The sequence below is a fragment of the Cervus elaphus genome, chromosome 25 (genome assembly GCF_910594005.1).
Source record: "Cervus elaphus chromosome 25, mCerEla1.1, whole genome shotgun sequence".
Taxonomy (NCBI): domain Eukaryota; kingdom Metazoa; phylum Chordata; class Mammalia; order Artiodactyla; family Cervidae; genus Cervus; species Cervus elaphus.
The window spans coordinates 71,720,026-71,730,340 of NC_057839.1; the positions used below are offsets into that span (position 1 = coordinate 71,720,026).

The 10,315-nt window shown below is 57.9% G+C and overlaps 1 protein-coding gene across 1 annotated transcript; it reads right to left on the bottom strand.

The window, feature by feature from the left end:
- Nucleotides 1–911: 911 nt before the first annotated feature.
- On the bottom strand, nucleotides 912–6,994 carry LRRC14B (leucine rich repeat containing 14B). The gene is made up of 2 exons (XM_043887905.1): nucleotides 5,849–6,994; nucleotides 912–2,362 (listed from the first exon to the last, which is right to left on the bottom strand). Exons 1-2 carry the CDS (start codon nucleotides 6,736–6,738, stop codon nucleotides 1,717–1,719), a joined length of 1,536 nt encoding a protein of 511 aa, XP_043743840.1. The 5' UTR covers nucleotides 6,739–6,994; the 3' UTR covers nucleotides 912–1,716.
- Between the last annotated feature and the right edge of the window lie 3,321 nt (nucleotides 6,995–10,315).

Below are 10,315 nucleotides of genomic sequence, written 5' to 3' on the forward strand. Positions count from 1 at the left end.
CCATACAACCATCTCATCTCTGTCATCCCTTTTTCCTGCTTTGATCTTTCGCAGTATCAAGGTTTTTCCAATGAATCAGGTCTTCCCATCAGGTGGCTAAAGTATTGGAGCTTCGGCTTCAGCATCAGTCCTTCCAACGAATATTCAGGACTGATCTCCTTTAGGATGGACTGGTTGGATCTCCTGGCAGTCCAAGGGACTCTCAAGAGTCTTCTCCAACACCACAGTTCAAAAGCATCAATACAGCACTCAGCTTTCTTTATGGTCCAACTCTCACATCCATACATGACTACTGGAAAAACCATAACTTTGACTACATGGACCTTTGCAAAGTAATGTCTCTGCTTTTTAATATGCTGCCTAGGTTTGTCATAGCCTTCCTTCCAAGGACCAAGCATCTTTTAATTTCATGGCTGCAGTAACAGTCTGCAGTGAATCTAGAGCCCAAGAAAATAAAATCTGTCACTGCTTCCACTTTTCCCCTCTGCCATAAGATCTTGGTTTTTTGAATGTTGAGTTTTAAGCCAGCTTTTTCACTCTCCTCTTTCACTCTCATCAAGAGGCTGTTATTCTCTTTGCTTTTTGCCATTAGAGTGGTATCATCTGCATATCTGAGGTTGGTGATAGTTCTTCCAGCAATCTTGATTCCAGCTTGTTATTCATCCAGCCTGGCATTCCACATGATGTACTCTACATGTAAGTTAAAGAGATTAGAACAGGCAAGGGTCCTGTGGGGGAAGGGGAGAAGTGGGTGAACTTTTTGTTTTTGTTTAAATAAATCATGTTAACAAAGGAATACAAATAACCAACAAGCATATGAACACGCCCAGTTTCATGAACATCTAGGAAATACAAATTAATGCAAGACATTTTTTTCACCCATTAGATTAAAAAAGAAAGAATACCATATCTGAATAAGCCACACTTGTTTTATTAGCATTAATATTTAATTACCTTAATATGCAGCACTCTGCACAAATCTGATCTTAGTAGAAACCAAGTCCAAACATTGGAATTAACCACTCCTGAAGCGCCAGGACTCAGCTGCCAGAAGGAGCCTCCCCCAACCCCAGCAGGAGCCCCCTGAGCCCAGGGTCGGTGGAGGTGGGAGTGGGGGAGGCATCAGAGCCAGAGGCCACTGGCTGCTCTGGGCTCAGCCTGGCACCAGCGGAGCCCTCGCCTCCCGCTTGCAGGCCAGAGGGCAGGGAGCGCCATTAACCAGCAAAGCCAATGTCCTCCTGGATAGGAGTTTAAATACTCACACGGGGCAGCGCGGCGGACACCTGCGCCCTGCAGCCCGAGGGCCGCTGTGCCCCTCGCTCGCTCTCTCCTCAGCTGGTCGCTTTCATCCGTGTGTCCAGAGAGATATCCTCTCTGTCCTTCCGTGCTCACACTGGCCTGTCCTCCCAGCACCTGAGTGCCGGTCCCGCCCCTGCAGCTCACTCGACCCCCTACTGCCTGGGCTGCTCCTCTGCTCCCACCGCTGGGCATCCGGCCTGCTCCCCCGCAACCCTGAGCATGGGGCTCAAGAAGACCCCCATTCTGTCTTTGCTCCCAGGGAGCCGGGCGAGCAGAGGGTCCGGCAGAGGCAGGGCCGCGCTCTGGCAGCGCCTGGATGTTTTCACCAGGCGGCGCCCAGTTGGTGGGCGGGGGGATACCCGGGGCCGGGACCCCGGAGTCCGAGCCGCGGACGCACCCGCCTCGGACGTGCGGGGCCTACTCCATCTGCTTCAGCACTCTGGAGAAGTTTTCTAGAGCAGTTTTGAAAGCTTGCAGCAAGAAAGCTCCGAGTTCATTGCTGGTTTCCTGAATGTCCGGGTCGAAACTCCCAAAGAGGGGTGTGGAGACCTGGATGTCGTCCCGGCCGGCGCGCAGCAGCACCGCGCGCAGGTCTGCCGCAATGGCGTCGTATTTCTGCTGGTCGAACTTGGACATGGCCAGCTCGTCCTGGGGGTAGGCGCTGCCCTCGGGGTAGCAGTCTCGGGGCACCGGGAACTCCACGCACCGCAGCCGGGGGAGCTCGCAGAGCGCGGCGAAGAGGCGCCGGAGCGCGCGGCCCGACAGCGGGTTCCCCAGGAAGCGCAGCTCCCGCAGCCGGCGGCAGGTGCCCAGCGCCAGGCTCAGCGCGCCCACGTGCCGGTCCTCGAGGCCGCACTCCTCCAGGGTCAGGGCCCTCAGCGTGGGGGCGGCCTGGCCCAGCAGCCGGTGGAAGGTGGCAGGGAACAGGTCCACCAGGCAGTGCCCGCTGAGGTCCAGCACCTCCAGGTGGGCTGCGTGGATGCAGTTCGCCAAGAAGGTCATGTCCTCGTGGTTCAGGGCACAGTTGCCCACGTCCAGCACTCTCAGTGGCGTCTGGAGGGGGCTGCGGCAAGGTGGGAAATAGCGGCTGAGAGCAGGCCCTGGGGTGCTCTGGGGCCTTGGGGTGAATCCTGTCTCGGGGTGAATCCCGTCTTGGGCACAGCAGACTGCAGCTGAGGGCCGCACCCACCTGCCCGGGACTCCACTCAGCCTGAGAGCAGGACTGTGTTTTTCATTTTTAAGCAGTTGAACAAATCAAAATGAGAATATTTTGTGACATGTGAAAATGATATGAAATTCAAATTTCAGTGCCCGTGAATCAAGTATAATCTGAACAGGCAAGACCTTCCTGTACCTCCTGTCTGTGGCTGCCCCGGGGCAACAGAAGGGCTGGGTCATCAGACAGCGTGTAGCCACCTGCAGTAGAGGCTCAACTTTACCCGAAGACAGGCCTGGCCTTTGTCCTCAGCCACCAAAATCACCAATCTCTTTTGTCAACAGGGTTCTGTGTGTTCACAAGCTTGTTGTGGGGCCGTGAGGTGACTATGAATTGGCAGGAAATGAAACCCTGGCTTGGCTCTGAATGAAGCGCTGGAGCGCGCAGGCTTTTAGGGCAGGGAGGGGTCTATTCTTAGCCTGCCAGGGACCTGAAGACCCTCCTGTGCTCTGAGTAGGAGTCCTTGCCCCACCCAGGTGCTCTCCCAGACCCACACCCGCCCTGGGGATTCCTGGCCTGAGTCTGGGGTCACCTGGCTGAGCACCGAGTGCCAGGACGCGGGGGTCCACTCTCCACCCGCCCGCTGGGGCTCCTTTGCCTCCTCACCCTGCATCTGTACTCTGGGCCCGGAGCTCCTGCGGTCTTCCAGCTGCCGACACAGCAGAGAGCTTTTGTCCACCTGCCGCGGCTCTGCAGGTTGTGGCTCAGGCCCTGACCTGTGCGGAGTATTTCCACCGCCATCTCTCTCATGCCCACATCCACCCATAAGGAGCCCTCTCCCCAGCTGCCCTGCCCCAACCCTTGGCGGGGGGAGGACTCCTGTGTGGAAAAGGGTCCAAGGGCAGGCCTAACTGCCAACGTGTGTCTGGGAGCTTGGATTTGGGAAAGGCCCCCCACTCAGCCGATAAGGGGCCCCTGGCATGAGCTGTCTGTACAAGCAACGTGGTGCCTGCTGACACAGGCCTCCTTCTGGGATCTGAAATCTCCATGCATGCCAGGCCGAGGTGCCCTCCCAACAAGCCCCCAGTGAAACCCGTGGGCCTGGTTCTCCAATGTGCTCCCCATGTGTTCAGAAAGGTGGACCCCAAGCCCACACACAAACACAACTGCCGTGTGGCGGCACCCTGGGACCCTCGGACAGTCCTGCACTTGTGGTGCCTTGGGAAGCGCATTCATAGCCAGACGACCCAGCGCAAGCCTGCAGGGCTGTCTTGTTGGCTCCGCCCTGACATCACCTCTCTTCCCGGAATCTCTGCACACTTGGGCTTCAGTCAGCTGGTCGCTGAGAGCCCATCCAAAGCCCCAGAAGGTGCAGGCGTGCCGTGTGTCAGGCCTAAGTGGGAGGGAGGCAGACAGGCATGTGCCCGTCATCACAGTCGGGGCTCCTCACCCAGGACAGGCCCTGGGTGTGTGCCCTGTCTCCCCCGAGACCCGCGCCTTCCCCGGCGAATCTGCCCGGTGTCCGTCTGCTGTAATGTGACTCAGCAGCGAGTCTTCTCAGGGAGTCACCACCCTGGGAGCTGTGGGAGGCCGGCCCTGTCTGCCGGTCTTCCCGTCTCTCCACCAGGTCTGCTGTGTGGGCCAAGGGAGCCAGGGCAACCCTTGTCCTGTGGGGCTGATCACCCCAAGTCGGGCTCAGAGCCTCCAGGGCTTGACCGGGCTCTTCCCTGCCCCCGTTCCTCCTCCCTGCTCCCTTCCTCACCTGTCCTTCACCCCCCAGCCCAGGCCACCCTCTCCGTGTCCCCCAGACCTAGCCACAGCCCTAGCTCAGGCCCTTCACCTGCAGGGTTCCTGCCGGTTCACTGTCCCCGGGCCCTCCACTCAGGGGCCAGGTCTCTGCTCAAAGGTCACCTTGGAAACTGACCTCCCCCGACCACACAGCTGTCTTTTCCCTCCCACTTAGGCCTGACACACCGCACACCTGGACCTTCTGGGGCTTTGGACGACCCTCAGCGAGTGTGCAGAGCAGAGGGTCAGGGCAGACAGGTGATGTCGGGCGGAGCCAATGAGATGGCCCTGCAGGCTTGTGCCAGGTCGTCTGGCTGTGAACATGCTTCCCCAGGCATCACAAGCTCAGGACTGTCCTGAGGGTCCCAGGGCACGGCCACACGGCAGTCGTGTTTGTGTGTGGTTCAGGGCCTGCCTTTCCTGAGCTGGGCAACTACCTGGTTGAGGAGCAGGGATGGGGGACGGGGTGGGGGGCCCAGGTGCCCCGGGGAAGAGAGGCCGTGCAGGCCCTGGCCAGCCGCTGCATAAAGGAAAAATTCTTGAAAGCCAAGGGCTCCCTAAACCGGAGAAGATGTCCTCACACTCACTGGCTCAAGAAATAAGAAGTTATTTTCCATAATTTTTGTAAGTATATTCACAGCTGGTGGCTGCCAAGGTGGTGATCCGAGGTGGTGCCCTCCCCTGGCCTGGTGACCGGCCCTCACCACACCATGAGCAGCAGCATCAGCATCGGCATCGTACTCTGCAGGGAAGTTTACAGGAGCTGGGCCTCTGTCCAGAGGGCCTGTGGAGGGGCCTATGATCCAAGGAGTTGAGGTCACCTATAGCTCAGATGGTAAAGAATCTGCCTGTGATGCAGGCGACCCCGGCTTGACTCCTTGTCAGGAAGATCCGCTGGAGAAGGGATAGGCTAACCACTCCAGTATTCTTGGACTTCCCTTGTGGCTCAGCTGGTAAAGAATCCACCTGAAATGCAGGAGGCCTGGCCTGGGTTGGGAAGATCCCCTGGAGAAGCGAAAGGCTAGCCACTCCAGTATTCTGGCCTGGAGAATTCCATGGACTGTAGAGTCCATGGGGTTGCAAAGAGTCGGACACTACTGAGTGACTTTTACTTTTCACTTTTTTTCACTGACAGTCATGAAAATGATCATGGAAGTGGATTATTCTACTTTCCCACTGGACAGGCCTTCAGGAGAGACCACAGCTGCCCCCACAGGGCTCCTGTCTTGCCCACATAAGCCCCAGCGCTGGGGTGATTTGTTACACCGACAGGTAATTAATACAATGTGATGGAGTTACTTCTATATTGCCTGCTTGCTAATCAGGACCCTTCTCTTTTCCTTACCAACTGGAGAGTCTCCTTTGAAGCGTGGGGCTCCCAGGTGGCCCCTAACGCCAGTCCCAGCCAGACCTCCTCCCTCCCCATGGGTCCTCTCTGGCTGCTCTGGGCTGGGCAAAACCCACAGGGAAGGGGTCTTGTGCCTTGTAAGTAACCAGGTCTGCGCACAGCCCTGGGCAGCCCTGACCTGGGCTGAGGGGCTGAGTGCAGATGTCCCCCACCCCACCCCACCCCCGCCACCCTCCTTCCGGTCACCCCAGACTCACCCAAGCAGTGTCTGCAGCTTCCCGGTCAGCGTGGAGAAGGCCACGTGCAGCTCCGTGAGCTGCGTCATCCCGCTGAGTGCCCGGGAGATGGAGGCGAGCAGCAGCTCCTCGCCGTAGGGGGCGGGGGTGCCGGCTGGGGGTGCGTCAAAGGCCTTGGCGGGCAGGGTGAGTGAGACCAGCCGCGGGAAGCCCCCCTGGGCCAGAAGCTGCTGCACGTGGCCCGCGTGCAGACGCACGTTGTGCACCACCTCCAGACGGCGCAGCTCGCGAGGCCCTGCCAGGCGCAGCACGTGCAGCAGCTGCCCGGGGTCCAGGCTATCTGCCCGCAGCGAGAGGCAGCGCACGCGCAGAGGGCTGGGGCCCACCAGGCCCAGGGCGCGTGCCACCACCTCAAAGTTGCCCGCAGTGATGAAGACATCGGCCAGGACCTCAACGGGGCGCCGGGCGGCGCGGGGCTGTGACTGCAGCTCGCAGCAGGTCCTGGCCAGCAGCTCCGTCCGGCCCCACCTGCCCAGTGCCCGCCCGCATGGGCACCTCTGCACCTGCACGTCTCGGATGCCCGTGAGGTCGGCCACTCGCAGCCGCCGGCGGCCCCCACCCTGGAGCACATGGTCGGCCAGGCCATGCACGCAGGCCTCCAGGCAGGCCCGGCAGGCCCAGTCCCGCAGGTCCCCCGCATGGTCCGCACTCGGACCCAGCAGAGGGCCCAGCCGGAACTCCTCCAGCGGCCAGCGCTCCAGCAGAAGGCGGATCACGGCGGACTGCTCCAGCAGGTAGCTGGCTTTGAAGAGCAGCGGGTATAGATTGTGGGCCACAGCGTCCAGGCTCTGCTGGGCCCGCGGGGGGTGGGACACCAGGGCCTCCGCGGAGATGAAGCGCAGCGACTGCATGGCCCCCCTGCGGCCTGGGACAGGACCGAGCTGCCCCCTGTGCTTCTGACAAAGACCAGGCCACTTCTCGCCTATTTTTAGCTGCAGCTGCTGCAAGCAGCTTGCCTTAGACGGGGTGGGGAGCCAGCCCTCTGGTCATCTGATGGCTATTTTTGTCCTGGGTGCCCATTTGGCTCTGGCTGTGGGGGCGTCTGGCTGTGTCTGGCGTGTCTTGCAGGCACTCAGCTGGGGAAAGCTGAGCTCCTCTGATGCTTGGCTGGGGGAGGGCATGGGCCCCTGGAATTGCCGCCAGTGTCCACTTCTGGGGTGGCCTGTCCTGGGGGCACCCATCCCCTCCAGGGAGTGGATCTGCCCCAGCCCTGGGCAGGCTCCACAGCTGGAAGGACCAGCAAGCCTTTCCTTGGATCCCTGGGCCTGAGTCCCTCCCTGGCCCTGCATCCAGAGTCAGGGATGTGGCAGTGAGCACGGGTTGGCCTCTCCAATGACTGTCTCCTGATTTTAGGAGAAGATAAAGGCCCCTGAAGGGCTTAACCCTAACCCGACTTCATTGTCACTGAGGACCCAGGCTGGGAGCCATCCACCCCCATCCCACACTCGACTGCGCTCCCACCGGTCCATGTGCCCCCAGCTTCCGGGCCTCCCTGAGCAGAATCCCCTGCAGCCCTGGGACCCATGCAGTATGTGGGGCTACAGGTGAGGTGGGGACCCTGGGATCCTGACGCTCCCACAGCCTGGAGCCTGGTTCCTCACTCTGGAGGGTGGCAGAACATGTGCCCCTGAACACACAAGAGTATTCTGAGCTAAGGGTGCTTGGATCCCCTTTCTTCCTGAACACAGGAAGGTGAGTCACCTTCCCTGAACTGGGAGGAGAGAGGCAGTCTCATCGCCAGAGAGTGTCAGGATAGTTCCTTGTTAATGTTACTGCCTTGTGTGTTGAGTTACTTTTCCACAGTCACCTCGTCTCTCAGCTTAGTCCAGAAACACTTAGGCAACTAGGGTCTTCATCTCTTTATGAGGGCTCCCATGTCATAAAAGCTTACATGAAATAAATCTATGTGCTTTTCTCTAGTGACTCTGTTCTTTGTTACAGAGCCACAGACGACAGCCCAAGATGGGCAGGGAAAAAATTCTTCCTTCCTACAGCTCCCAGCTCTGATGGGTGTTAGATCATCATCCAGTGACTTGATGGTGCACGCTCCCTCCACCCTGACTTCAGCATCTTTTAGGAGCTGATAGACTCTCCATACAATCGCTGATCTAGGGAGGGGACACGGTGGACAGAAAGAGAGACAGAAAAACAGAGAGACAGAGACACAGCAAGACAGATCAAGAGACAGAGGAGGGGAAAGGTGGAAAGGACCCTGGGAGGGGAGGGTCAGGGGCCACTGGACTGACTCCAGGAGGTGGGGTCTGGTGGGGGTGCAGGGGTGTGGGGGTGGGGTAGGAACTTGAGGGTGTGAGTGAGCATAGGGCTGGGGCTGTCATGCCTGGGGACCCACGTGGGCCGGGCCCTCCACCCCTCTGCCTGGGTCGGACCCCCCTCAGGGACAGTTCTGCCTGCTGTTTCCCTGGAGCCTCAGCAGTGCCTCCCTTGCGGGGTCATGGGGAGGTGTCATGCTCCAGGGGGGACCCCAGTATTGTCAGGCAGGCAATGTGTGTGTGGAAAGTGGTGGGGGACCTCTTCTGATGTCCCCCCTGCCCCCCTCAAGGCAAGAAACAAGGATGTGGACCAGGCAGACCCCAGGGGGCTTCTGCTGCCCAGGGCCCCATCCCCCAAAGTCACGGGGGTTGAGGTCCCTGGGGGAGGCATACTGGTGATGACCCCGATGCAACAGAACCAGTGAAAGAAGCACATGCATGTATTAGAAAACAGTCCCATTTATTTATGGTCCTAAAATTTGGAATGGGGCTTCCCAGGTGGCACTAGTGGTAAAGAACTTGCCTGCCAATGCAGGAGACGTAAGAGATGCAGGTTCAATTCCTGGATGGGGAAGATTCCCTGGAGGAGAGCATGGCAACCCACTGCAGTATTCTTGCCTGGAGAATCCCATGGACAGAGGAGCCTGGTGGGCTACAGTCCAGAGGGTCTCAAAGAATTGGACAAGACTGAAGTGACTTGGCACAGCATATAAAATTTGGCATAGCTAGCATTGAAGCAGGGTAACAAGAAACAGAATTTACAGCGGCCGGCAGAGCACAAAGGTGAGGCCCCTGCCCTTCCAGTTGCTCCTTTCCAGGGGGTGATATCTGATGCCGCCCCCCCCCCCCGGGGGGCCTGGGGGGCCTGCAGGAGGAAGCACATTGAGGGCGTCCACTCAGGCTCTCCTGCCTGTGGTGAGGGGGCTCAGGGCCGTGTCCACACTGGCAGGACTTCTCTGCAGAGGCTGGCGTGGACCTTCAACCCCAGCTGCTGTGCCCTTTCCCCACCCTACCTGGGGTCCCCCAGGACATGGGGATGCCGTGTCCTGACTCACGGGTGGAGCCAAGTCGAGTGCTGCTGGCCCCACACAGCTTGTTCGAAGGAAAAGGAATCCGAGATCCCAGCTAGACTCAGGAAACTCCCCCTGCACCTGGGACACACCTCATGGGGGCTGTGCCTGGGGAGAAGGTGCTCTTCAGGGGTCTAGGGCCTAATCCGTAGGTGGGAGTTGTTACCATGTACTAAATTGGAAGAAACTTGGGGAGAACACCCAGATGCTCTTCTGGGATTTGGGGCCTGATCAGAAGGTGGAAGTTTGCACCATTTACTAAGAAGTGTGAGACGTGGGGAGAAGACACACTCACACTGAGATGCTGTTTAGGGGTGTGGGGTCTGATCGGTAGGTGAAAGTTGTTACCGTTTACTAATATGGGAGAGACTTTGGGAGAAGAGGACACACACACACACAGATGCTGTTCAGGGGTTTGGGGCTGAATCAGTAGGTGGACGTTGGTACCGTTTATTATGACGGGAGAGACTTGGGGAGAAGCAGACACACGGACCCTGAGATGCTGTTCATGGATTTGGAAAGTGATCATTAGGTGGAGGTTGGTACCATTTACTAAGGTGGGAGAGACTGGGGGAGAAGAGGACACACTCACACTGAGATGCTCTTCAGGGGTTTGGGGTCTGTTCGGAAGGTGGAAGTAAGTACCATTTACTAAAACGGGAGAGACTTGGGGAACCGAAGACACACTCACACTGAGATGCTTTTCAGGGGTCTAGGGCCTAATAAGTAGGTGGAAGTTGGTACCATTTACTAAATTGGGAGAAACTTGGGGAGAATAAGACACACTAACACACAGATGCTCTTCAGGAATTTGGAGATTTTTTAAATGATGGCCATTGTGACCAGTGTGGTCCCATCACTTCATGGGAAATAGATGGGAAATAGTGGAAACAGTGTCTGACTTTATGTTTTTGGGCTCCAAAATCACTGCAGATGGTGACTGCAGCCATGAAATTAAAATCACTGCTCCTTGGAAGGAAAGTTTTGATCAACCTAGATAGCATATTAAAAAGCAGAGATGTTACTTTGCCAACAAAGGTCTGTCTAGTCAAGGTTATGGTTTTTCCAGTGGTCATGTATGGATGTGA

What these genes read in the sequence shown, in the direction of transcription:
- LRRC14B (XM_043887905.1), bottom strand. Translation starts at nt 6,738, where the DNA reads ATGCAGTCGCTGCGCTTCATCTCCGCGGAGGCCCTGGTGTCCCACCCC. An exon ending in AAGCTGCAGACACTGCTTGG is followed by an intron (nt 2,363 to 5,848) that starts GTGAGTCTGGGG and finishes ACCTTGCCGCAG; the next exon opens with CCCCCTCCAGACGCCACTGA.